The sequence below is a fragment of the Fringilla coelebs genome (genome assembly GCF_963513975.1).
Source record: "Fringilla coelebs genome assembly, chromosome: 4".
In the NCBI taxonomy this organism is placed as follows: Eukaryota; Metazoa; Chordata; class Aves; order Passeriformes; family Fringillidae; genus Fringilla; species Fringilla coelebs.
In genome coordinates, this window is record NC_140032.1 from 68912205 (window position 1) to 68937995 (window position 25791).

The 25791-nt window shown below is 41.2% G+C and overlaps 1 protein-coding gene across 4 annotated transcripts in view; it reads left to right on the forward strand.

Moving 5' to 3' along the window:
• SEC24D (SEC24 homolog D, COPII coat complex component) overlaps positions 1–25791 on the forward strand; it is a 55938-nt gene that overhangs the window by 13635 nt on the left and 16512 nt on the right. For 2 of the 4 annotated variants that reach the window (XM_084204688.1, XM_084204685.1), the window contains exons 4-10: positions 3388–3570; positions 4465–4591; positions 5970–6118; positions 7360–7632; positions 8387–8508; positions 11196–11307; positions 12624–12751. In XM_084204688.1, the coding sequence (XP_084060814.1) occupies positions 3388–3570; positions 4465–4591; positions 5970–6118; positions 7360–7632; positions 8387–8508; positions 11196–11307; positions 12624–12751 (1094 nt within the window). The other 2 variants (XM_084204687.1, XM_084204686.1) reach the window with 2 other exon arrangements.

A 25791-nucleotide genomic window follows, 5' to 3' on the forward strand; every position in this document is an offset into this window, starting at 1 on the left:
CAAGCACATAACGAGGAAAAACGAGTATCCCTGTTGTAACTGGGCTCCGCGTTTGGAGCGGGACGTATCCCCCGGAGCGAAAGGAAAACTCTTTCCCAGGGTGGCGGCCCCGGGCTGCCCTTCGCCCCCGCCCGGGAGGGCACGGCCCGGCCGCGGGCGCGGCCTCGCTGCCCGCACTGCGCAGGCGCGGCCCGCGCCGGGCCGCCTCAGACGTGGCACTCGGGCGCGTGCGGGAGCGGGCGCGCGGCCGCAGGTAACGGTCCCAACCGGCACCGCCGGCTGAGGCGGCAGCGCGGGGACAGCGCGGGCAGCGGCGGGGCGGGCACGGGGCTGCGGCCGCCCTCAGCAGCGCGGAGCCCGGCGGCGGAGCCCGGCCCCGGGCAGGCACAGGTACCGACTGCCGCGGGGCGGGCGGTGGCTCCGAGCGCGGGGCCGGACCTGTTGCGAGCTTACGGCGGTTAAAACTCGTAGGCGATGGGGAAAGAAAAGTAACATGCATAAAAAGATGTAGTAGAGCTCGGCAGGCTTGGCAGCGATCGGGGAAAAAATTCGATTTTGCTTTCATAGCTTGGTTGGCAGCGTGGCACCGGAAAGGAGCCCAGCAATAGGTGTGTAGGTGCGGTGCGTTCGGTGCGTGCGCGCAGCGATGCTCGGTCCTGCGGTGAGCCCGCGCACCCCCGGGACTGGGCACCACACTGACACTGCCGCGGGCATGGAGGGACTGCGCCTCTGCCTCCATGGCGTGTTGGGCAGCGCAGTGTCTCCCGAGAAATACAAAGTTGATACTTCTCCTCCTGGGAGCCAAGGACTCGAGCCTGTTGTTTCTGTTGTCCTACTTCTGCTTGTACATAGTTAACTTTTACATCTCCCCAGAGACAGCAGAGCGCTGCATAGGTGCAGCGATCCTCTGAAAAAGGTGACGGCCTATTCGGTAATAGAGGTCAATTAAATTCTGCAGCTGTTCCTCAGTGTTGGTGTTGTACCCCAGGTTATGGGATATAAGGTAAACTAGTGTTGAGATGGAGAAAAAAGTTTTCATGACCTTCTGTATGAACTCTTTTCAGAGTGTAGTAGTGGTACATCCACACCCCCACGGTATAATTTCTGAAATGCTCATAATCCTTCAGGCAACCTTAAAACACTCATTTGTGATTGTTGGTATCTATGCCTGTCCTGGGAAGAGAATAAGTATCCTTGGTGCTAAATAGAGTCTGGAACTGTGTTTAAGAACTTGTATTATTTCATCTGTGGTTAGAGCTTCTGTCTCACTTCAGCACAACCTCTGTGTGTTTATACTGTCTGTGGGAAGTTTGACGTGGCAAGATTTTTTTTTTTTCTTGTGTGTGTGTGTGAGTAAGCTGTGGAGGAAGTAATTTCCTCTGAATGCCCTTGCAGCTTAAGGTGCAGCTGCCTCTAAGTGAAAATCTCTTCCTTTATATAGATACAAAGTATGTATACAGCTGTGCTAGTGTGTAGGTAATTTAATGCTAATTTAGTGTCTTTTGGAACAACTAAAGCTCTCGCTGCCACGTCTTTTCTGATGGAGGTGGGGGAGGGAAGGAGGTACAGCTGGCAGCAGCAAGCCTCTGATTAAACATTTTTCTTTCTTCTTCCTGTGTTTACCTTGTTAGCCAATAAATAGGAGAAAACTCCATAGGATTAACTCCTGGAAGCAGTTAACCACTGCAACTGAGAAATCTTGTGCTGCATGGAAGAGTGTGGAGAGGGCCAGGCTCTGTACACAGCTCAGAGGGATTTCTTGTCTGATGTGGGTGATCAGTAAAACTGTTGAGGTTTTTTTCTTCAGAAATATCTATTTAATTTGGGAAGCCTAGGAATGGGCTTTCTGGTAGGGATAACTTTTTTCTACTGACATGTGCCAGTGCAGCATAAATTTATCTGTGTGTTCTTGAAGCTGTAATTTCAAGGTGCCTTTGTGTGTGCTTCTGAAACACAATTCATGTTTTATTTTCATCCAGTTTCCATGTTTAAAGATGACTCCATGGTTTGAGCTTAAGAATGTGAAGTCCAGGTGGTTGGGAAAGCTATTTCAAAGGAACACTTAACACCTGGAATGCCAACTTATGTTGTGTAGTTCTTTGGGATGACTGGCTTATGTGCCTGGGAATCTACAGGAGTAGTAAATGCTTGTTCAGGTTGGATCCTCAGCATTTCTCATAACAGTTTAATTTGGGCCTCAAGAAAGTAAAATTCTGTTATTGTTAAATTCAATCTGCTATCAAAATGGAAGCTCTCACATGGAAAAGAGGAATCTTCTTATCAGGGCTGCAGAGTGTACAAATTTAATAGTTTTTCAGATCCCTTGGTGGCAAGGGTTCTGTATCTGAAAACTAATCTGGTGAAATACAAGCATATGATTTGTCAATGCAGAATTCTTCAGATTTTTTGCTTCTAAAAATGATGGCAGTTACCAGGACACTCTTTGCTGAAAGTTTTCTGAAATGTTACTTTGTCCTGTTAAACAAAATCTGACTACAAGAAAGAAATTACATAGCTTGTGAATGCTCTCATCATTAGAAAACTCTTTCTCAATTGCTGTCTATCTAATGTTGGGGGTTGCTCATTTCATTTATTTAACAACAACAGGATCAAGATGTGAAACTTATGGAGAAGATGCCTGATAACACAAAGGGTAACATACAGTACTCTTGGGGCCGTTCTGCCTCAACTCTCCCTCGCAGAATGTCTTGTGCTCAGTTTTGGCACAATTCTAGAGCAAAAAGGTTGCTCAGGCCTGGGCCAGTAATGCAGAAGACAAGCAGGATTAGGAACTCTCTGTATGCTGTACTTTATTCTCTGTTTCACCAGCACCAAAGCAAGGAGTCTTCCATCACTTGCTTGGAGTGGGGTTGATGCAGAAGGTTTGTAAAAGGTTTGCTGGAAAACTGGTGTTGTATTCCACACCTCTAAAATAAGGTGTGCTAGCATAGGGGAAGTAGTTGCTAGGGGGAGTTTTCTGCTCTGGTCACTCTGCTTTTCCTGTTTTTTCAGTGAGTTCTGGGTTCTTTGGGATGGCTGGTATTTGGGGAGCAGGATTTACAGTGTATTTTCCATGTGTAGTTGAAGTCAACGCTCTCCCAGTAAAAAGAATAGTTTGGGATTTTCATTTGAGATTTTTTTCCATCTGCACATCCATTGCTTACAGTTCTGTCCATGGGCTTGGGATAGGTGAATCCCATTTGAATGCAGCATGTGGTAATGCTGAGGAAACTTAGCTATCAAGCAAAACCAATATTTGCCCCTGACTTCAGGTCATTTTTTGCCATCAAATGTGTCTCTTCTCTTTTTGGGGGGAGAATACAATTCACAGCCTTTTAAAATGCAGAGATTGATGAATAGCAGCAGGTGTCATTGTCCTTTTTGCAGATTGCTGTAGAGGACACAATACTTGGAATGAGAAAATTGCCATCATGAGTCAACAAGGTTATGTTGCAGCTCCTCCATATTCCCAATCCCAGCCAGGAATAGGAGGTTTTGGACCACCCAGTTCTTCAATTCATTATGGACATTATGGGGACCCTAACTCTTCATACTCAGCACCTCAACCAGGTATTATTTTGGCTTAAAATTTGTTTTCAGAGTCTACCTTTCTGTATTGATGTTTTACATCTCTTTCTACAATGTGGAAATTTTACACTGATACTGCAACAGGAAACAGAAAAATAGTTTTACCCAGTTTCTCTAAAACTTATTAAAGACAGCAGGAGTTGTGTTAGTCTAATCAGATGCTGAATATAGTCAGAATTCTGATAGAAATGCTTCTGGTAGTTGATTTATTAGAATACTTGGAGTAAGTACTGGTTTTCATACCAGATGATTTTTTTTTTAATGGTAGAATAATTTAAAGGGAAAATAGTTCAAGAAATACAGTTTCTTGAAAGGTTGTTCATTCAACACTGCTGTTTACATAAATCACAGTTTCTTCACAGTCACTATACTAGATCTGAATTTATAAAAGTTTTCAGCACAGGAGAGCAGGTTCTACATATGGAAGCTCTTTTTGTTTTTAATTTAACAAATCGTTTTAAGTTTTCTTTCTTACCTTGGTCTCTGAAATCCAAGTGACCTCTTGTTTCTGCCTTGAAATCTAACTGGGTGACAGGGAATTAGCGCTGCCCCAAACTGGCAATAGCTGTGTCTGTTTGTTCATCGTTTTTTTCTTACTGTTCCTCTTGGGTTCTTTGCTGGAAAGTTATGAACTGCTGTTTGTTTGCTTTTTACTCTCTCTTAGTTTTTCATGTCTGCTTTTATAACTGAGCAGAAATCTGTGCTTTCCAACAGAATCACTGAGATTGGGAGGGACCTCTGGTCCAACCCTTCTGCTTAAGCAGGGTGACCCAAACCTGTTTTTCTTAATGCCAGAGCAGAGCTGCACTCTTGCGTTTCTTGCCCGTCTTGTTCTTTCTTACAGGGTTTTACATAAAAGTGCCTAATCTTTTGCAGGTGTGTCGAAATCGACTGTGCCTTTTGGATCTCCAGCTCCTCTTGGGCCTCCACCACCTGGTGCACAGCAATTGAGCCAGACCAGTTTCCAGAATGGGTCTGGTACACCAGGACAGCAGCCACACAGGTGACTGGAAAGGATCAACACCTCAGCTGTTTGACCTCTGTTACCTCTCTGTGAAGGAGGCAGGAATGGCAAGGGGAGAAAACAGGGACAGGTGAAAGCTGTAGAAAGAAATCTTTGCAAAAAGGTTGTATGAGGGGATAGCCAAGCTTTATTACACAATATTTGTGTTGCAGGGAAATATGAGTCAATATTTGAGTCAATATGCGGCTTTTTTATTTAATTCTGTCAAATATTAGTTACTTTTCCATGTTTCCCAGGAGTGGCAAAATTCATTTGTGTACCCATAGCTCCTTCAGTTTTAGTGAACTTGACACCATTTAACAACATCCTTCTTGTAGTTGGTTGAAATCTTAATCTCCTTCTGTGGTTCTTAGCTTTTTGTGTAGTTATTTCATTTTCACTGTGGGAAGGAGGACCCAAAAAGACTGCTGATGAGTTGTTCAAGGTGATGTATGCATGCATAGAAGTGGTGGTTGTCCTGAAGATGACAAAACAGGGTGAATAGAGTCAGGTTGACATGACCTAGCAAAATACTGATTCCCTTCCATAGCTTCCCATCATTGCCCTGACAGCTGCATCTCCTGTTCTTCTCCTGGTCTTCTTTTTTTTTTTCCAGAATTGCTCAGAGCTGCTGTTGTAGGCCAGGAAGTATCTAGACAAAAATTTCAAGTAAAGCAAGCTCTACTTCTCTTGAAATAGCTTTGCTTATTCTCAGTTTTACAAGGGAAAATCCGTGTTGATTGTCTCTGGGACACAGCCTGGGATCTTATTTTACCAGAGTGAAATAGTCTGGTAGAAAATGCCTTTGTAAGCCATGTGTGTGTTACTGCTTTCCTTTCTTTGGTTATTTTTCTTGCATTCACATTTTCCATATCTGATAGTCATGAAGTTTTTCTCTACCCGCATCTTCTTTTTTCCTCTACTACACAGAACTCCTCATGCATTCCTCACTTCCTTTTCTTCTCTTCACAGATTTTTCTCCTAATCTTCTTCATCCATCCCTGGTATGGAGTCTTTCTTTATAAGCTTGGAAAGGCCATGGAGTGCTGTGATATCTTCAGAAGCTTGTATTTCTTAATCTTCAGGCTTACAGTTATTACTTCTCTTACTTTGCCATGCCGTACTCACTCTGCTTCGTTTCTAACAAGTGTGCAAACAAACATGGACTGCCTGTTTTTATTAAATGAGTGTGAAATCTCTCTGTCCTTTATTTATTTTAATACAAGTGTACATTTTCTGAGCAGAATGTGGGCATACTCCATTAGGGTTTTGTCCTAATTAATTGTTTCAGCACTGTCTTGAGGAGGTATGAGAACTTTGAGAGTTATGATTGTTTGATGTAATTTTTTTGCATAACTGCACTGATTTTTTCCTTTAGGTTTCAAGGCCCTTCACCTCCAAGTAACACAGGGCCTTCCTATCCTCCCTACAGTCATCAGTCCCAAGCAGCCTTCCCAAGTACTGCACCTGCTTCCTCTACAGCACAACTTGCTGACCAGCTCAACAGCATGCAGATAAATAGCTATGGTAATTGGGTTTATCTGGTTGACTTCTTCTCAGTTACAGCATTAAGACTGGGATAATTAAAACTTATTGAACTTCTGTATAAACAGAAAATGAGACCTTTGACCACCATCATTGGCTTAAGTTCTTAGCATTTTTTAATCTCATCCAGTTCCTTAAATGAGTAGTATTGGCTTAATTCTGAATTGATGTTTGACAAACCTTCCATAAAATTCAGATATCCCATCAGTCGTTTCTCAAAATACTCAGTGAATGTGTCAGTAACAGCCCAGGCATGAACAATAATATGCAGGCAGGGTTTAATTTTTCTCAACTTTTTACCGTTTCTTGTCTAAGCATTTCTGGGTTTTAATCTAAATTTATCTGCATTTATTTTGATGTTATACCATCTCAAATCTAGGCCCTGAAGATGTGATCATGTGATGCTTCCATATAAATGACTTCCAGCCATGAATTCTGATATGCAAATTTCAATTACGCAAAATATATTATATAAACAATTTAAAAGCAATTATGTAAAATACAGTGTTCTCATGTTATCTTCTGAGAGGCTTGAATTTTGCATGTAAAGGTTTATTTCAGTTAACATGTGACAGAAGATGTATTTCAGCGTTTCTATATGAACACGTTCTTTTGCTTCAAACCTAATATTGGTTATTCTTCTAGCTTTCTTTAAAGTTGTGTTGTCTTTGGGGGAAAATCTGATTAAGAAATAGAGGTTTTGTAAAGTAATAAGTGTTTACAGATTGTAACTCTCAAAAAACCTCTTTCCAGAGTCTTCTTAATTCTAATTGAAATCTGGATCTTATAAACAACAAACAATTCCTTGCCAGTGTGTACAAAATAATTCCCACGTGTTTCATCTTTTAGTATCAAGTGGGTTTATTTTCCATCAAACCTGTAATGGTGAAATACAAATAGCAGACTAAGAAAAACATACCACATAAGAGAAATGGATTATTGAGCAAAAAGAATGTTGTTTCACTTTCTGAAATGAAGTAGTATTTTGAAAGCTGAGTGATCTGTGTGTGTTCTAGTGAAGAACTGTCCAACTCTGGCTTCTCTCACTCTTTCCCCATCTACCCCAGCTGCAGGGTTTTATTGCAAATAGAGCCAAAAGAAATAAAATGACTGAATCAGCTGAGGCCTAAACCACAATTTGTCATGTGATCAGACACACAGAGGTTTGACACAGGTTTGGGAGGTTATCATTTCTGACTCACCTGATGTCATTTCTCGCTCAGGTCCCGGCACTGCTCCGAGCTCTGGCTTGTCTCCCGGCCATCCGGCGGCTTTCCAGGGCCCGCGGCTGCTGCCCCCAAGCCAGCAGCCGATGGGTTTGCCACCTGCACCACAGCTGCCTCCCCCACCAGCAAACAGTGTTAATGGCCTTTCTGCTCAGCCAGCATTGCCTCCTATGGCCAGGCAGGGTGGAATCCCTGGACCTGCCCCTCCAAATGCTAACTTGCAACACCTTCCGGGACAGCCTCCAGGGCCTGGATATCATCCTCAGCAAGGTAGGGAAGGATGTTTGTTATGTGGTTGAAAGCAAAGTGTGCAGGCACAATCCCTGGTGGAACTGTGTCCATTTGTGACTGAATCTTCAGCTGGCTGGGAAAAATGAAGTATGAGTTCCCCTTCTGTAGAAGGGAAGGATGTGCATTGTCAGTCAGTACACTTGAGACAGGCTCTGCTTTTGCTCACAAGTTTAGCGCTCTGGCGAGACTGTAACAAGAAAAAGGAGATCAGTTTGGATCAGAAACAGAATTAGTGGTTAGTAGTTGGTGAAGGCACGCCACACTACAGGAAGGTGTTTTTCTTACACTCTGTAAAGGTATAGGCTGCTTTCTGTCTTGTAGTACTGTCATAAGCAGCTTTCAAAAATGCTTTGCTATAGCAATAATGGATTGTAAGTGAATACAAAAAGCCAGCTAATGATATCAGTTTGCACTGACTGATGTTAGTTGAGAGATTCTCACTGAGGTAATGGCCTGCCATGAGTAACAGTGGTAATCTATAACTGTCCTACTTGACCTAAACCTGAAAACTTTGGCCCCAAAGTTGTCACATCTGGTGTTGTTCTTACTTTTTAAAAACACAAACTAAAGCCAAACTAAGCCACAGAAATCCATTTCTTTTCATTGCTGAAAATAGAGGAGAAGAAGGAGTTGCACTTAGCTGAGTAAGAATTAATTGCATGGCAGAAGTTGATGCTAAGCATTGATAATGGAACTAAATACTTCAAATGAATTGTCATTTGTAACTCTGCAGCAAGCTATGGTCCTCAGATGGCAGCATCTCAACTGTCCTATCCTGGTGCTTTTCCTGGCAGTCCAGCACAGCTCTCAGGCCCACCACAGAAGAAGCTTGATCCTGACTCTATTCCAAGCCCAGTAAGTAATGTGGCTCTAATTTTTTATAAATGTAACTTCCTGCTGCATTTAAGATAGAGGAATGACAAATGCTAACATTATATGCATTTTAGCTGGTGAGATTTTTCATAACATGCTTTGGCACGTACATGTCTTGGTTCTCAACATACCTACTAGTTCTTGCAGTTTCTAATTAATGCAATTTTGTGCTCTGCGCTGTCAGTTTTAGATCAATTAGGGTATGAAATTAGTTGGAGTACTGAAGAGGCTTTATAACTTTATCTGACATGGGACTCTCATACATGAGGATGTCCCAAATGGTTTATAGGAAATACTTCACTAGGAATTCTCAACAGGATTCTTAATGAGACAGTGACCAGTACTGAAGAACTGCTTGTGTTCACTGCAGCTTATGGCCTTTCCTTTTCACTCTGAAAAGGTTGAAGGCTTGAACTTAGATACCACAAGTAGGATTTGTACACAATACAGGTACATGAACTCTGGAAGTGCAGTCCTGGCAACGCTGAGAAGTCACGTGCTCAGAAACCACTTTGCCTTTTGATTTGAAGAGTTTCTCAGGCAACGAGAATTATTTGCCTAAGCCATCCTTCTAGTTGCTGCAGCCTTGTAAAGATTTCAGTAGCCTGCAATATACCTGATGTTTATGCTTCATGCAAGCTGAAGAGGCTCAGCTGTTGCACTGGTGGGACCATGTCTCTTCTTAGGATGGTGCTAGAGAAAAGAAGGTTATGGTTTCATGCATCTTTCTGAAATAAAGTTGTCTGGTTGGTATGCAAAGAAAGGGCTGGTCAGGCACAGGCAGCATTTAACTTCTTTATTGGAAACAGCTGATGAAAGTAGAAAGCAATCATGTGCTAAACTCATCGAGAAAATGTTCTGGTGCCCACACTTAGAGTGGTTCTGGCAATCACCTGGACAGGTCAAAAGATGGTCAGAGAGTCAGAATTCTTGAAGCAGCTTCAACCTAGAACTTGCTACTTTAAAAAGGTGTTTTCACCACTGCACAGCAGGCTAGTCTGGGTGGAGGAATCTTACACTTCTTGCTGAGGCAGGTTTGCTGTACAGGAGAAGCATTTTTGCAAAAGACTCACACTGTCTAGTATGAAACTGTCTTGCTTCTTTAATTTGAGGTATTCTTTTGTTCTTCTAGAAAAGATTTTATTTTTACCCAGTGACAAATTTGATGCAAACCCCCAGTAACTTTGGAAAAATACTTGTTGATAATCCCTTAGGGGTTAATGTAACAACTGCAATTGCCTTGTTAAAGGCAATTTTTAATGATGAAAAGCATTGTGTAAAAAACCCCCTGAATCAAGTGTCTGTATAAATAACAAATGCCCTTAAGTCAATCATTCCTAGTGTTTCAGTGCAGTGCTTTTTACAGTGGAGGGATAAAATGATCTTGTCTAATTTAAAAAAAAAGGGCAGGGAGGGAAGGAGGTCTGGCATGAAAACATGGGCTGATGTCTTGTTTCAATTATGCACACAGTATAAACAGCCTTGGCTGCAACAGCCATGTTAAAATAGGTTAAAAGGTTTGTTTAAGCCTTACAGAGAGGATCAGAAGGAATGTTTAAAAGAAACATGATCTGGGTCAGTGTCTGTAAAGGACAAAAAGCTAATTCAGAATGAGGACTAAGTATGACCATGTGTATTTCTGTTGTTATATTTACATTTTATAATTACAGTAGTGTTGCCAGATAGATTTACTTCTTATCTGTAGCCATTGTTGATTTATATTTCTCTTATATATGTTAGGGGCTGATATGTGCCCTGACAACATCTAGGAAAACTCACATCTGGACTTTGTCAGCAATTATTTCCAAGAACAATGATATATTTAGGTCAGTTAGCTGCAGAATACCATGGCACATTGATCCTTTGCAGACCTAAGTCTCAGGGTGGTTTGCTTTCTTCAGCCAGTGGACCTTTTTAGAGCAAAACCTTTTTCCTTCTAATGCAAGAGTTAGCTATAAGTATACAAGCCAAGGAGGCAGGGAAAAGTAATCAAGCAGAAGATCTAACAAGCTCTCTGAGGAATGTCTTGTATATTTAAATTGCAGTACAGAAAACTTTATTGATGAAAAAAAAATTATAGGCCCCAGACTATTTTCAGTGTGTTAGGAAATAACCTCTTGGACGTTGATCAGTAGACTCCATGCAACTAATTTAGGTTTTTCTTCTCTGTTTGCTTTCCAACAGAGGCTTCTGAAGTTCCCTAGCTATTACTAGAAGTTCATGTGCAGTGTAAAGACACAATTCCATGAGGTACCAGCAGCAATGGCAAAGCCCGTTTGAGAAATTCCCTGTCTCATTCCTCTTGCCTCCCACAGCTGTTTGGCTGCACTCTAAACCACGTTGCTGAGGAGAGAGGAGGAATGGTAGTATCAGTGATTGGATTTCTGGTGTGGAACAAAATACAGCTTTATATAACTTTGGTTATGTCCTGAAAAATGTCAGCCTTAAACCTGAGTGAGGGATCATGCAGAAGTAACAGGGAGCAGCCTATGGGAACGCAGTTTGGGCAGCAAAGTCAGCTGCATGAATATTTCATGACATTATACTGTAAATTGTTATAAATTAGGCTTCAACCAGAGTCTTACTTTGTGTAGGTCTTAGCCTGTTCATGAATGTAGCTGAATGCATGATTTACCTTCCTCATACTGTTCTTGCTTCTTATTCATCAGATTCAAGTAATTGAGAATGATAAGGCTGCCAGGGGAGGGCAGGTCTATGCCACAAACACAAGAGGACAGGTTCCTCCCCTCGTCACCACCAACTGTGTGATCCAGGACCAAGGTAACTGTCCTTGTTACTGCTTTGGCAGTCTTCTAGGGGAATTCTAATATAATTAAATTTTTAAAAGGTTAAAATCTCAAACTTCTCATCTGAAAATGATGGTGTTTGCTCTAAATTGTACATGAAATTGCAAACTTCCTTTGAACAGAAAGAAAGGGGGGAGGAGGGAAGTGGGAGTTAATTTCTTACGCCTTGACTTAACACCTCCTCTACCCTTCCTGGCCTTTCAAAGAATATGAATAATTGAGACAACTTTCCTTTTTAACTTAAAATTTTTGAAGGTGTTACATTTCAAGTTGAAAATCCTTTCTGGATTATTCTGAAAATTTGAAAGGTGGACACTAGAAGAAGCATTAAGACTGGACTATCTCCGTTACCTTTTAGGATATGAATTTCTATTCAAGTGATAGAGGCAGTGTGCAAGCTGTCTAGTTCATGTACACTGGCCAAAGGAAAAATTTATCTGCCTTTGCTTCTGCCTGGAGCCTGGAGTTACAATCTTCCACCTGCTGCTCTTGACAGCAGGCTCAATATTTTAATACAGGTTAAACTGATGGTGTTATTCAGCCCAACAGTAATTTATCAATGCTGAGATAAGCGGTATAAAATGTACAAACACACTAAGATTTTTTGGCATTATCTAAGAATGGGATAAATCCATTCTGATGATCCAAGAAATTCCTTTCAAGAAACTGAGCAGAGCTGCAGTCTGTTGGTTACAAAGGGAGCATCAGGAGGCTGATTCCTGAACTCCTTTCAGTGCTCTTGCCTGCATCACACAGCAGTTTCTCCTTGAGGGGCCTGTGCTGTGTCCTCTTGGAAGTGTCATGGTGGCTTCTGCACCCTGTATTTTGCAGTGTAGTTGTGAGCGCGGTGATTTCAAGGCAGACACTGTTTTCTGAATCAGAGGTAGCTCATGAGAGCAGTCTTAACAGTAGATAGCAGTCTGCCTCACCCCTTTATGTTCAGTGTTGACATGTCCACTGGGATATCATCCCTGTTTTCTTCCAAGATCCTAGATATGGGATGTTTCCAAGTAATCTCTACTGAGATTCTTCTTGCAAGTAATTGTTGGCTTATTCTTGTCGTGTTTAAATCTCTGCTTTAAACTCAGGAAGAAAATATTTAACCAGAGGGGAGGGGTGATGGGCTGGGATATAAAGAGGAAAGATGGGTAGAAGCCTGCATGGGAGGAAAAGCGAGCGTGTGTTGAATGCAGCACATGCACTCGTTGCTGTGTGTTCTGATTTTCCTGCTCTGTGCCGGGCTGGGCAGGTTCCCCCGGCAGCCTTTCAGTGCTCTGTGGTGTTTCGCAGGCCACGCCAGCCCCCGGTACATGCGCTGCAGCACCTACTGCTTCCCGGTGACGGCGGACATGGCCAGGCAGGCCCGCATCCCCCTGGCGGCCGTCATCCAGCCCTTCGCTGCTGTCCCACCCAACGAGGTAGGTGGGGCCTACTGGGGCTCACTCCTCGGCCTTCTGTCTCCAGATTACTGCAGGCTGCTTTGTCTGTGACTGGGTGGGTGGGTGGGGAGGGTGTTTTAGCTCACACTGTGGATTGACACCACTATAAAGAGGTGGCAGAAGACCGAGGTGTGCTTGGGTCATGGTGTAACTTCAAAGGACAAAAGTTTTCATTTGGAAAAGGTACAGTAGTGATGACTCCCCTGGCTTCCTGGTGTTTCCCCAACTGCCTCTAGTTCATGCCGGCTTTGTCAGTTGCTTACTCTGCTGGAACTCTGTAGTTTTAGGCAAAGGTATTAAAAGAGGATGACACAAACTGCATAAAGTTAATTTTAAGATGTGGAGAGTTAGATTTGAAGAAACACATTTTTCCGTTGAGGTCTTTACAAAATAATTTAATTTCACAATAGACCAAGAAGATACTTGGGTTTTCTACTTGGATGAGCTGAGTCATAGGAAGGAGACAAATGTAACCAGCCATTTTTAGCACTCATTTGAAGGCACCTTTTCTCACATAACCCTCTCTGATGACCCTCCACATTCAAAACATATTCCTAGTTCTTCTGTAGATTTTTTTTCTGCAGTGTTCTCTGGTCTTAAAATAATTACCCAGGTTTCCTGGCACCACTAGAGGATTTTATTAGTGGCAGGAATATATCCATTTTTCTACTGCAGCATTTAGCTACATCATCTGTGGGATTATCTTGCTTGGTCTTCATCTGCTGTGTCCTCCATTGCTTCTAAATTCTTCAGCTTCCAAGTTCTGCAAGGTCTGCAGAACGCATTTCCTTTTCATGTCTTACACTGATTTACTCCAGAGTGCTGTGTCATGGGGGAAAAAGCAGAGATTTCATCAAAGTTGTAGTATGTGATTGTGTCTTCAAAAACTCCTCGTAAACTGCCTGCACAGGAAAGCCTAATTAAAATTGCTAAGACATTCAGTGCTTGGTTTTGCAGTCTGATATTTCTTTAACTTTGTTTTATTGCTTATAAATTCTTGGTAGGGTTTTTTTTTAAATATATGTTGGAAAAAAGCAGATGTTGCTCTTTATCAGGATGGATAACTTCCAATCCAGCAGACCTCTGTAGTTTGAATTGAGAGTATTATTTCAGCAGGGTAGGTTGTAGTTATCTTCTCTGTGGTCCACAGGGAAATAGGATGTATTACTGATGGCTCTGCAGATACAACGTCTCACCATTTGTCTGCTAGACAGCAACTTCAGGTTTCATTCCAGTTCTTGAGGGAAATGTGCATGCTTGGCTTGTTGCCCCCCTTCCCTGCATTTTCTCCTAGATGAAACTCCTGCTGTTGTTTCTCCACCCCTTCACTTTATCAGGCAGCCTTTGCTCTTTACCACCCTTGATCCCAGTTTCTGTGCCCAAGTGGCACTTAGAAAATCCATTTTCATGTTGGCTCTTCATTTGTGCATCTTGCACTCAGGGTCTGCCTGTCTAGTCCTTTATGTTTCCCACACGTGGCTTCCTTGTCTCCTGCATTGTGTTTGGACAGGGTGATCAATGAGTTGCTAAAATCTAAATCTCTTCTGCATACATAAATTTGCAGTATGTCCAAACATTTGTCCTTGGCCAAGTTCAGGGGGGTTTTCCTGGGGCTGGCAACAAGATGTGCTCGGTGACCCATCCGTTGTGAAGTGTTAGTGCTCTCGAGCTGTTGGAAAGGTCAGTGGGGCTCATTAATCTCATTAAGGAGCAGTGTGTTTTTTTCCCTAGCCTCTCCTTTGGAAGAGCCTGAAAAATGTCTCTCAAAATTGGCAAAAGCCCAGTGTGGAAAATTCTAGTCAGAACAATTATAGCTTGGTAAAATTGTAAGAACTAAGGAGATAGTGTTGGAGTGGGAAGAGCTGGGCAGTCTTAGCTGAGGCAGTTTTTCCATGGCTTGCGTGTGCCCTTTGTCTTCACTGCTGCTGCCAAAATAAGATCTTACTCTTAAGATATCCTAATAAAAATGGTCTTCCATATGGGATTTATAACTACTTTAATTTTGAAAAGCCACTTCATTTGAAAGAACTGGGCTTTTTATAGAGGTAAAATACGTTCAGGGGCTTATTCGTGTTTCTGAACTTCCTAGTATGGTGTGTTCTGCCTGAAGCTGGTGACTGCAAGGCACAGGAAGTTCTTTGTTTCAGAATATCCACCCTATTTTAGAGATAGTGTCTACAGGTGATGCTCATCTACCTGTAGATAGCACTACCTGTGCTATTGAGTTACAAGGTGAAAATATGTCTTAATTTCTTTATTTCTTGATATGCAACATGTTTTACACGATAACTGCAGCAAAATTTAGTTAAGTAAAAAGAGAAATAGCTAAGTCTTCTGGTAGTAGTAGAATTAGGTAGGTGTATGAAAGGGAGAGGCCAGTTATGCAAATCTTAACTCTCTTTCTTAATTGAACACTGTCACCGTTTGGGTTGATGACTTGTGAATGTAATGGATTTTGTATTTAGAAAATAAACTGTCAATTGCCTTCATGGAGACAGTAACTCAACTGGAGGTTGAGTTCTGGGGATTTGCTTCCTTTGACTTAAGGATACAAGAGGAGATGGAGATAAAAGGTCCTGGGAGCTTTCAACTAAAAGGTTTTGATCTGGTGACTTGACAGTATTATCACACTTTCAGTTGGAAGGTCTTCCAAAGGGGAAAAGGCAATTTGGGATTTCAGAAAGTCTGAAAGGCAGATTTAAGTTCATTAGTCACTGTGGGTTCTTTTTGGCCAAGTGGAATGTCTACACAGAGGGACTGGTGTCCTGCCTCCAAAAGTGAAGTGGGAATATTAACATGCAAAGTGCATTTTATTTTTAAATTTATTTAAGCTAAGATCTGATAAAAACTTGTCAGGAGCAAAAAATTGTTAAGAAATGGAACAAGGATATCTTTTAAGAGGTGTACACCAGTTATCTCCATTTCTAGTAAGGAATAGGATACAAGTTATCTCTCTAGGAGAAAATAAGGGCAGAAAGTGAAATCCTAATGTTGGTAGATGAGGATGGTAAATGAAAGGATGTCATGCATGTCTTTGAATAAATGTAATGTGTTTCAAGTGATCCCCCAAACAAACAGGGTTTGCCCCTGCAGTGAGAAAGAAAAAAATGAAAAATGTAACCTGGTAAAGCTGCTCAATGAAAGTGTTGTAGAGAAGCCATAATTAAAATTGAGACGGTAACTGGTCACACTGAGGAAAAGGTCACAAATGAGGCTTTACTTCAGAAGTGTGAAATCACACATGAGAACGAGTGTAAGGCCTAAGTGAAGACCACTGGGTAAAGATGGTTGTAGGGCTGTGTTTGGTACCCCAAGAACAGGTGAGGTAGCAGCACTTGGCATGCAGGCACTGAGCCTCAGAAGGGCAAGTGAAAGGGATTTATTCAGAAAAACCCTCAAGCTGAAAGTTACTGGGGAAAAGTCCATGGAGGACACAGAGTCTTTTAGAGGTTGCTACAAAAAACCTGCAGCCAATCTAGAAAATGATGAACTAGTGAGCATTGCCTGTGCACTATTTATCACTGGAAACAAAGGCTGTTATAACATTCATGCCTTCTCTCCTCTGCCAGTGTCTTAAAAGCACTACAAATTTCACAGTCTTATCTTTCCAAGTCCATATTTATTATTTCTCAAAAGTAGCAGTTCATTTTCACTCTCCTGATTTGGATGATCTATGGAAAGTATTTGTTTGTTATAGATTGAGAGTACAGTATCATTGTTTGACAGAACTTATTTTTAGTCCTCCAGTGCTTTAGCAACAGTCAGTAAAAATAAACTAACTCTCACAGTTATCATCGTAGACCAAGCCCTGCATGAATTTGTTTTGGAGATGGATGAATGTTTCCAGAGCCTGAATAACCATGTGATCTTGATTTAGCATTAATACTACTTGATATTAAAAGTTAGTTAAAAGAGTATTTCATGTTGTAAAATCCAAAATAAACAATTCAAAATACTTATCTCTAGCTTTAGTTATTTGCCTTCTTTGCTCCTTAGTAGTTTTGTGTCACTGTTCTCTGCCATGTTCTTTGGGGTTTTTTTTAATTTATTGGTTTTTAGAAATATTTATTGGTGGGAATCTAATATTTCACTTCCATTTTCTCCTCAGTTAATTAATTAGTTAAGGGAATGGACTTGCTTCTCAGAAATGCTGGTTCATGAGCTAAAAGCCATTTAACCTTTTCAGAATAGTGAAATTTGATGAGGCCCAGTGCAGCTAAGCTGTTTGGAAAGCCATGATTTTTGCAGGATTGATAGTATGGGTTCCTAGATGCAGTTGTAAGGTCGGCGGTAGCTAAAAATTGAGTAAGGCTGATAACTGAAAATGTGATCCAATGTTATCAGTGTAGTTTTTGGTTTTGGGAAGTCCTCATGCTCCTCCAATATACTTTGGACTCTGTGGCACCCAGGTTCTGTTGTCCCTGATTTCACAGCTATAAGCAGAGCAGCCAGGCTGTGGCTGTAGTTTGAAGCACAGGTTTGGATAGACACACACATCCAATAGCAGCCATGTGCTTGTGCAGAACTTTGATTTGAGGAGAGTGGGGAATGCTGCAAGATGAAATGATTCCAGCTAAACATCCTGCTGAAGGCTCCTTTCTCTTAGGAATGTGTTAATAAGCTGGCTCTGAGGAGCAGAGGTGCTTGCTGATAACACCTACTCACTGTAAAAAGCCATCATTTGGGTTTTACCCTTTGATTTGTGTCTTTTATCTGGTTACTGATTCACAGGAGGCTCTTACTGCATAGAGCACGGCAGCTTGGCTAATTTAAGAGCTTTTAACCAGGGATTCTGTTGAAAGGTTCTTCCCTCAAAAGGGTTACATTATATCAACCAGGTCATGCTTATCTGCATGCTGGCTGGCTTGACAGAAATGAGGACATTTCTCTGTCATGACACCCTCCACAGGAGCAGAGTTAGACAGTAAAATTGTGCATAATGCTAGTAAGATGATAGTTCTAAGGAAATTGTTTGAAGAAAAGAGCTGCTGTTGACACTTCTGTCTTGCTGTCTGTATGGATTATTTTGTGTGTTCTGGTGTCTGGATTGTCCAAGATCCAGCAGGGAATGAATTTGTCAGTGTCTTTGGGTTGTTGTGTTTGTTCTAAAACATGGTGGGAGTAGAAGCCCTGCATAGGTGATATACTTAATATATTTTGCTGTACCTCATGCTGATGTGAGCCTAAACACACATTTTCCAGGTATTAAAGTAAAACCATTTCCAATGAATCCTTGTTGGTGTCTCGTTTGGGAGAGGACTGAGACTTTGGGCTCATAGTTTTGAGTGTTCTTCAGGCAGGGCAATCTTTGTTGCTCTGTCAAAGCTGTTTTATTTTAATTTTTACAGCTAACTAGTGGCAGGTTAATGTGTGGAGGTTTTGCTAAGCTCCTCTGAGGTGCCAGACTCTGCCATTCATGGTGTGGAGAGCCCAGAACTCTCAAGTACCTGCAGGTGCTTCACTCAGAAAGCGTTACACCACTCTGGAGATCCGTGCCCGTAAGCTTGGTTTCACAATGCCTAATTTAGAGGTGCATAAATCCTGCATTAGATGAGGCTTTCTTTATGGAGTATGCCCTGTGCTAGTGTGTACTTGGTAGAAAATAATTTGGTATTGGATGGCTTCCCAAGACTTCATCATCAAGGAGAAAGTTTTTTGTTAGCCTGTAGCTACACTCTGTAACTAGAATGAGCATTCAGAGGCAGGTTTAGCAATGGGTTTTGCAGCAGAGCTTCTTCTAATTGTAGCAAATTTTCTCATTTACTTTCTTCTGTCTTTTGATTTTTAGTATACACTGAAAAATAGTCCTAAAATGTACTCTTTAAAATACTTCTGTGGTACGTTGGTCCCTGCACCCCTGTTGTCATAGTAAGGATGTAATTCTGATAGAGATGAGAGCAGTGACTTGAAAATGTGACTTTTATATAAATTTCATTTGTGTTGTAATCAGAGTTCCTGACTGATTTTATACAAATTTGAAATTCAAACCAAGAAGAGGCCTTTATAAGGATGATGTAATACAGTTTCTGGTAAGTCAGAGACTGTGATTGTCCTTCAGAATTGTAATGGCAGAGGAAAAGTGTTACTAGCATCAGTACATATAGAAGGGAAATAAAAAAGTAATATTTATATCCATCTAATTAACTAGCCAATAATACTGATAATTTGTTTTACCAAGAAAAATGACACTCAAGTTAAAAATCACTTGGGCTATTGATCTATTCCTTGAAAACTTCAGAGTCAGAACACACTGGTATTGAGTAAGTTCCAGAGGAAAGGTTTGTATTTTGCTTTCTAAACTGGAGTTCTTCTTGCATATTTTCTTTATCTCTGCATGTTATGCAGTGTTGTATTTTGGATGCCACCATGTAAAGTGTGTTATTACATGGAAGTTGTGTGCTTGCTAAATAGAGGCACAGATCATCTCCTCAGTAGCGTAGGTCTGTGTCCTTTGCAGGATTGATTTCCTGGTTTTGTGGTTGAACCCCAGGCAGTGCACTCCCCCACCAGTGGGATCAGGGAGAGAATGGGAAGGGTAAAAGCTGGAAAACTCAAGCCTTGACACAAAGATTAATAGGGAAAGCAAAAGCCACACATGCCAGCAAATCAAATCAAGGAATTGGTTCACACTTCCCATGGGCAGCCAGGTGTTCAGCCATCCCCAGGACAGCAGGGCCCCATCACAGTAATTGTGCCTTTAGAATACAAACACCACCATTCCAAGTGTCCCTTTTTCCTCCTTGTTCCCCCCTTTTATTTACTGTCCATGAGGCCATAGGTCTGGAATATTCCCTCTGGTCAGCTGGGGTCAGCTCTCCTGGCTGTTTCCCCTCTCAGTCTCCTCCCAGTGTGACCATGTGGAAAAGCAGGAAAGGCCTTGGCCCTGGGTGAGCCCTGCTCAGCAGGAACAGAACCATCTCTGTGTCATCTCTTGTGTTCAGCACATATCCAAAACACAGCCCCATTCCAGGCACTGTGAGAAAAACAAACTGGAACTGAAACTGATGTGTAACTGAAAAGTAACTGTACCCCAGCCCAAAGCAGCACCCTGCATAACTCAGTTCCACCCAGCTGTGCTAATGAAAGAGGGGAAGGTGGTTGCAAGTCACATACAAATATTATTAATGTTTGAAGCTTCTGGAGTCTGCTTGAAGCATCCCAGCTTTTGTAGTAGCAAAAATATTCATGAAAGAGAGACTCAGAGTGGGAACATTCTGACCTGATGTGGTATTTGTGAAGTAACAGTTAGTTTTACTATTGACCTTCAAAACCACCATCCTAGAAAGGACTTGACTTTTTTATAAAGGGCGTTAAACTCATCCCAAATGTCCTTGCTACGGAGGTGAAATTGTTCAGTGCTGCTTTTTGTTCACATAGCAAAAATTCTCCTTGTGTTTTTAAGTTCTCCTGTGGCAATTGGCTAGCTCTAGTTGGCTTGGGGATGCAGCATGATGCTTTAACTATGCCCAGTTCTTTCTGATCTCAGTGGAAATAAATTAATTAGCCTTAGAGATGTTTTCGCTAATAAATGTTGTCTAGGAAAGGCTGCACATAAGCAGAACTGTTCTTTCAATCTCTAATTAAAATACTTCTGAATATTTCTATGGTTTTTTCCCTAATTAAAGTTTCTTTAATATATTTGGCAAAGATAGGAACCATACAGTTCCTGTTGAGAAAGTTCTCAGGAATGCAAACATGAATAATCAGTTTAAAATCAAAGTAATGTCTTCTAACAAAAGAGAAACAGCTCTGGTTTTGAGAAGGAAGGAAGCTTTCCACTCATTAGCTTCTCATGCATGATCTCAGGTCAGCAATTGCTATGCTCTCATATGCTGATAAAATACGTTATGTCTATGGATACACATCTGTCTATCCACCTATATGTGTGTATGTATAAAAAGGAAAAATTCCCAACACCTGATTGGTCTTTAAAGTTGCTGATAGCCCAGCAGGCCAAAATGGATCTGAAATCCAGTGGGGAGTTTTGGTTTTGTTGTTGCTGTGAAGATGTGAACGACATTGATAATGTTCTGGTACAGAATTTCCTCTAGGAGAGTGTTGCTTCAGAGGTCACTATAGCACACTTAGATTCATGTATAAACTGAAGTAGTTGTTCTGTAAACCTAGAGCTGCATGTTCCATGAGCACTGTTTGGAGTGTTGCTTTATTGCCTGTCCTGAGGATATAGAAATGGTCACAGCTTTGTGTGCATTAAATAGTCTTGAACTTTTTAAAACAGAATTGATGTGCCAAGTAAGCCATTATCTTTGTATTTTACAGGCTGTGCCTGTGTTTTAAACTGTGGTGTTGAGTTTAGCGTTTATCTAGCTATCTTAAAAAAAATTATGAGAGCTGTATGATTATTGATAAATCATACAGCACCATATAGTAAGAGACTGGTCCTGTCCAGAAAGCAGTACTTCATGCCCAAATTCAGCCTGACATTTTGAAGATTCTTTAGAACTCTGCTGCAGTGATTTGCAGAAAAACAGAAATCAGAAAAGGTGAATGAGGTGTCTTTAAGAGTTCTGTTTGGTTTTGTAAAATAAGCCAGACAGCTATCATGTCACTGGAAATGCATTTTGAATTTTAATGTGAAAATCTTATGACCAGTAAAGCTAATCCCTTGTAATTACTACTTAGCATTTGTGTAGAGAAGCTCTTTGAACCTTGCCTGTCTTACTTTTCAGTGGTTTTACAGCTAGTGTAACCATCTTGGGTAAGAGTCTCAGACAGGGAGTGCAGTGCTGCACCACCTGGGATACTGAGAAGGTGGGAAGTGGAGCTGTGGATTGGTACAGCCCTGAACCTCAGCCCTGCCATGGGATTGAACATGTGCTTATCACCCTCAGGGGGGCTAACAGCAGTAACAGTGCTATCCTGGGGCAGTTTTGTCTGGCCCTTGCTCTTTCCCTGGGTTTGTGCCTCTGCAGCAGCTCCCTCTCCTGCTGAGTTGAGGGTGCCCTGGGCTGAGGCAGGTCTGGCTGAGCTGATGGGTTTCAAGTGCTATCATTGTGGAAGTGTGTCGTGCAGCACTGTTTCTTGATTAGCCAATTTCACACTCCTGCTTCTATCATCAGTTAATCCTGGCTGCTGGCCTTGACTCCAGATACAGCCTGTGCCTGCATCCAAAGAGCACTCAGCACTGCAAAGCTGAGAGGGGCTGCAGAGCACTGCCCTGTAATGCCTGGGGCTCCCAGCCTGGGATCATGACCAGCAGAACTTGGGGTGCATGTCTCAGACAGGGATAATGAACTTGTGTCCTTTTGTCCCCTGTATGATGCAGAAGTTTTAAAGAAGTAAGCTAACTAATTTTGGTATTTTTTTACGTCAACATTTTGTCATTAATACAGGTATTTTCCCCCATCCCCAAACTTATACAAATCCCTCTCATGAATAGAGGTAGAGATGAGTTTGTATTTACACTCTTCACGCTGCCAACTCTGTTCAGTTAATTGCTACATTCCCCTTGAAAAAGGAATGCTGAGTAAGGATTTCAGGGCTAGGCTGAGGTGTGATAGACAGAAGGTGATTTTCTGGGGGTTTTTCCTACATACTGGATCATATCTCATGTGCAGGCCCCGCTTGAAATTCAGCTACCATGCCGTGGTGTGTTTTGCATTGCTGTGTATGCAGAGCAATGTGCAGCCTGGCTCTGGAGGGGCTTTGAGCAAGGAAGTTTGAACATGCTTTTGGCATTTTTATGTGGTCTGTGCAGACCAGGCTTGAGCCATGAGACCCTGCATCACGTGGGGGATGCTTTAGCCTTGCTGCAGTCTTGCAAGCAAACAGGGAAATCAATGGAAAAGAAGTGTGGTTCAATAAATAGTTGAACCTGCTGTGAACCTTGCAGATGAGATAGTCCAAACTGGCCTGAGCCATCAGCTGAGGAGGCTGAGCATGTTCAACATCTGAAAACCAAGAATAGGCAAAATAACTCCTGCCTTCAGAGGGAATGGCTTCTGATAAAAGACAGTGGGAACATCACAAAGGGAAATGCTTTCTTGACGTTTTAATGTGAATCAGTAAAGCAACTCAAAACCAAGGGATTATTTGTAGACTGGTTAATCTTTCTCAAAAGCAATCTATGATGATAGAAAAAAAGAAAACAAACCCCTTCAACAGTGCTAGGAAACAGAGACACTTTGGTTCATGACCTAGTTTTTTCCCAAAAACATCAGTGTTCTATTTCAGAATTCTCTTTGATTATCCAGTGGAGTTTTTTGTCGTCTTTTTGCTGTGCTAATTGAACACAACATCTTCCTGGGGCAGCGATGCCTTGCTTGGACAAAGCCTTCTCATTTGTTCATTAGAAAGTTATGTTGTATGCCATATCTTGACATTTTCCTAGGAATGTTTTAGTGACCAGATTTTCATAAATGTAACTGTCAGTAACAACTCTGGAAGCATTGCTTACGCTGTGAGGGTGTGATAGAGACCCTGATCTGTTTATTTTGTTGTCTGAGAAATGGGTCATTTTCTTCAGTATCTGTATGTGCCTCTCTTGTTCTCCAAAGGATCTCTCACTTAGGATTTTTCTCTTGACAATGCTTTCCCAGAGGTGTGCCTTGATGATCTGGAGCTTTAGCACAGTCCTTACTCCTACACTTATAATTTGCAGCTGTGTTCTACATCCTGCAATAAGAATATGGTGATAGTTTGCAGGCATCACCCTCAGGAGCGTGTCAGGACTTCATTTTTATAGCAAGCAATAGCAATTCAGCTTTCTCAGACTTTAAAGTGCAGGTTCAAGTCCCTTTGGAAATTTTTATGGGTGTGTTTTATCTTGGAGCTGTGCCACCAACGTCTGTGTGTTGCTTTGTGATATTTTTCTGACTCCTGAGATGGTCTTGCTGAAATATTTCCAAAATAAAACTCCTCTTATTGCAGTTATATTTGGGGTTAAGTTATGGTTTATCAGATCAACACTCAGGGCTTGCACTTCAGTGGAGCCTCAAGGTTCCAGAGAAATTTAAGTTTGTGCAGGTCCCTTGTGGCATTTTCCATCTCCTGCCCAATCCTCCTTTGCTTTAACGTAAAATTACAATGTTATGCCTCCCAGCAAAACTGGGAGATTCTTTCTGAGACAAGAGAGAAAGAAAATGCTGATACTTTGTAGGTGGAAAGGCAAAAGAAACAGGAGTATTGCATTTACTTAAAAAAAAAAAAATAAAGAAAAACAACAAAAAAAGAAAAACAAAAAAAAACCCAACAAAAAAAAAAACCAATTATAAAAAACTCTTATTAAATTTTACCCCATTCCCCTGCTGCTCTGAGAGTTTGCCACAAATTTTGATGGGAGCATAAAGAGATTTCTCTGCTTTTTCTTCTGGTGTACAGTGACATCTACAGAGAGTGGAGTGCACCAAACAAGACTTTCCCAATCAGCGTCCTCAATTTAAACTCAGGACTTTTTACTTGCACTGTGTTACTTACCTTTGTATATTCTCACAGAAATCTACTTATTTTAAAAAGTTGTTTTACTATGACAGAAATTATGGAAGTGCAATAGCAGTTTGCACACAGAAATAGGAATTCCTTTCTTTTGAAAGGCGGGTGGGATGTTGGGCTCTACAGTGCAGTGCACTGAAAGGCAGCTTTTTGGAGATGAAGTTTCTTTCACAACTGCATTGTTCTCATCAAGAAGTGGATTTTGGATGCTTTTGGTCTGAGTTCTTCTGCAGTTACCAGGCAGATAGCTTTTCCAGTAAATATTTTAATTATTGATGTAACGTTCTGAAGTGTTAAAGAAAACACTAAGATGTCAATTTCATTTATTTTCTAAAAATTCCAATTAATAAATTAGTAAGGAGACAAATAGGGCTGCTTTAAAAAAATTTCTTTTGTAGACAAACTCCTTAATTCTGTCGTGTACATTTTTAGCTGGCATTTCTTGGGTTTTTTTTTTTGCTCCTAATTTTTTTGTCTTCAAAAAGGTTATTTATTACATGTGTGTGAGAATGTAGATACTTGGGCTCTGAACTTCATGTCATTTATTTTTTTATTGTTCTTGTTTATGCCTTTTATCTAAAAGTCTTAATTTTGATATATCAAAATGTGAACATTTTTGGGGAGTAATTTTTCTTGGATATTAAATATTAAATGGGTCAAACCAGGGTTGCAAGTTAACTGCATCAATGTGTATAAATGCATCAGGAGTTGGTTTAGTCTTGGTTTTTTCCCATACCAGGTCAGATGTTATGATACTATTAACTGCAAACCAGATCCAGGTCTCATTAAACTAATACAGCAGAATGATAATCAGAAAATTGCCAAGTAATGAACAAAACCCAGAACTTTTAAACCTTATTAAGCCATTGTGGCTGATGAGCAAGTTTCATGGCCAAGGCTTTCATGTCCGAAAAAGGACCCTGATGTTTGCCAGCTGGCATTATTGGTTAATTTGGGTTAAACTCAATTTGTGTAGAGGAAGGAAAAAAAGTAAAAGAATACAAAGTAAAAGAATATCTTAGTGGAGCAGGAGGGAGCACTTAAAACCCATGTAGTAATAATCTACTTGTATGTAGAAAATCCTTGGCAAAATGCATCCTTAGGCAGCAGTAAAAAATAAATTGTATAATAGATGAAATACACCCGTTCCTTAAGAAGGGACAGAATAATTTTTTTTTAAAAAAAGCCTGCTAGTGGGATGTGTTAGCACTGAAAGGCATTGTCAGAATTTTTCTTCTTGTAGGGATCTGCTGTGTCCAAACTCTGGACATTTGATATTCCTGCCTTTTGAGATTTTTAGCTGGGGATGACAGGAATAAGGAAAAAAAATATTAAAAATGAGTGTTTCACAAATAATTGAGCAAACTTCCATTTCTGCAGTGGTTTCAAGTATGACTTTTCTAACTCTAAGAATATTCACAGGAATCTTTCAATTGCTGCAATTTTTATGGAAAGAGGCATCTGGAAAATGTCTTCCCTTAGCCATGGGTTTTGGCAGGGGCTGTAAGTGAGCATGGTCAGTATCATTAAACTGACAAGTGCTTGAGGTACTGTACTTGTTTGCTGTA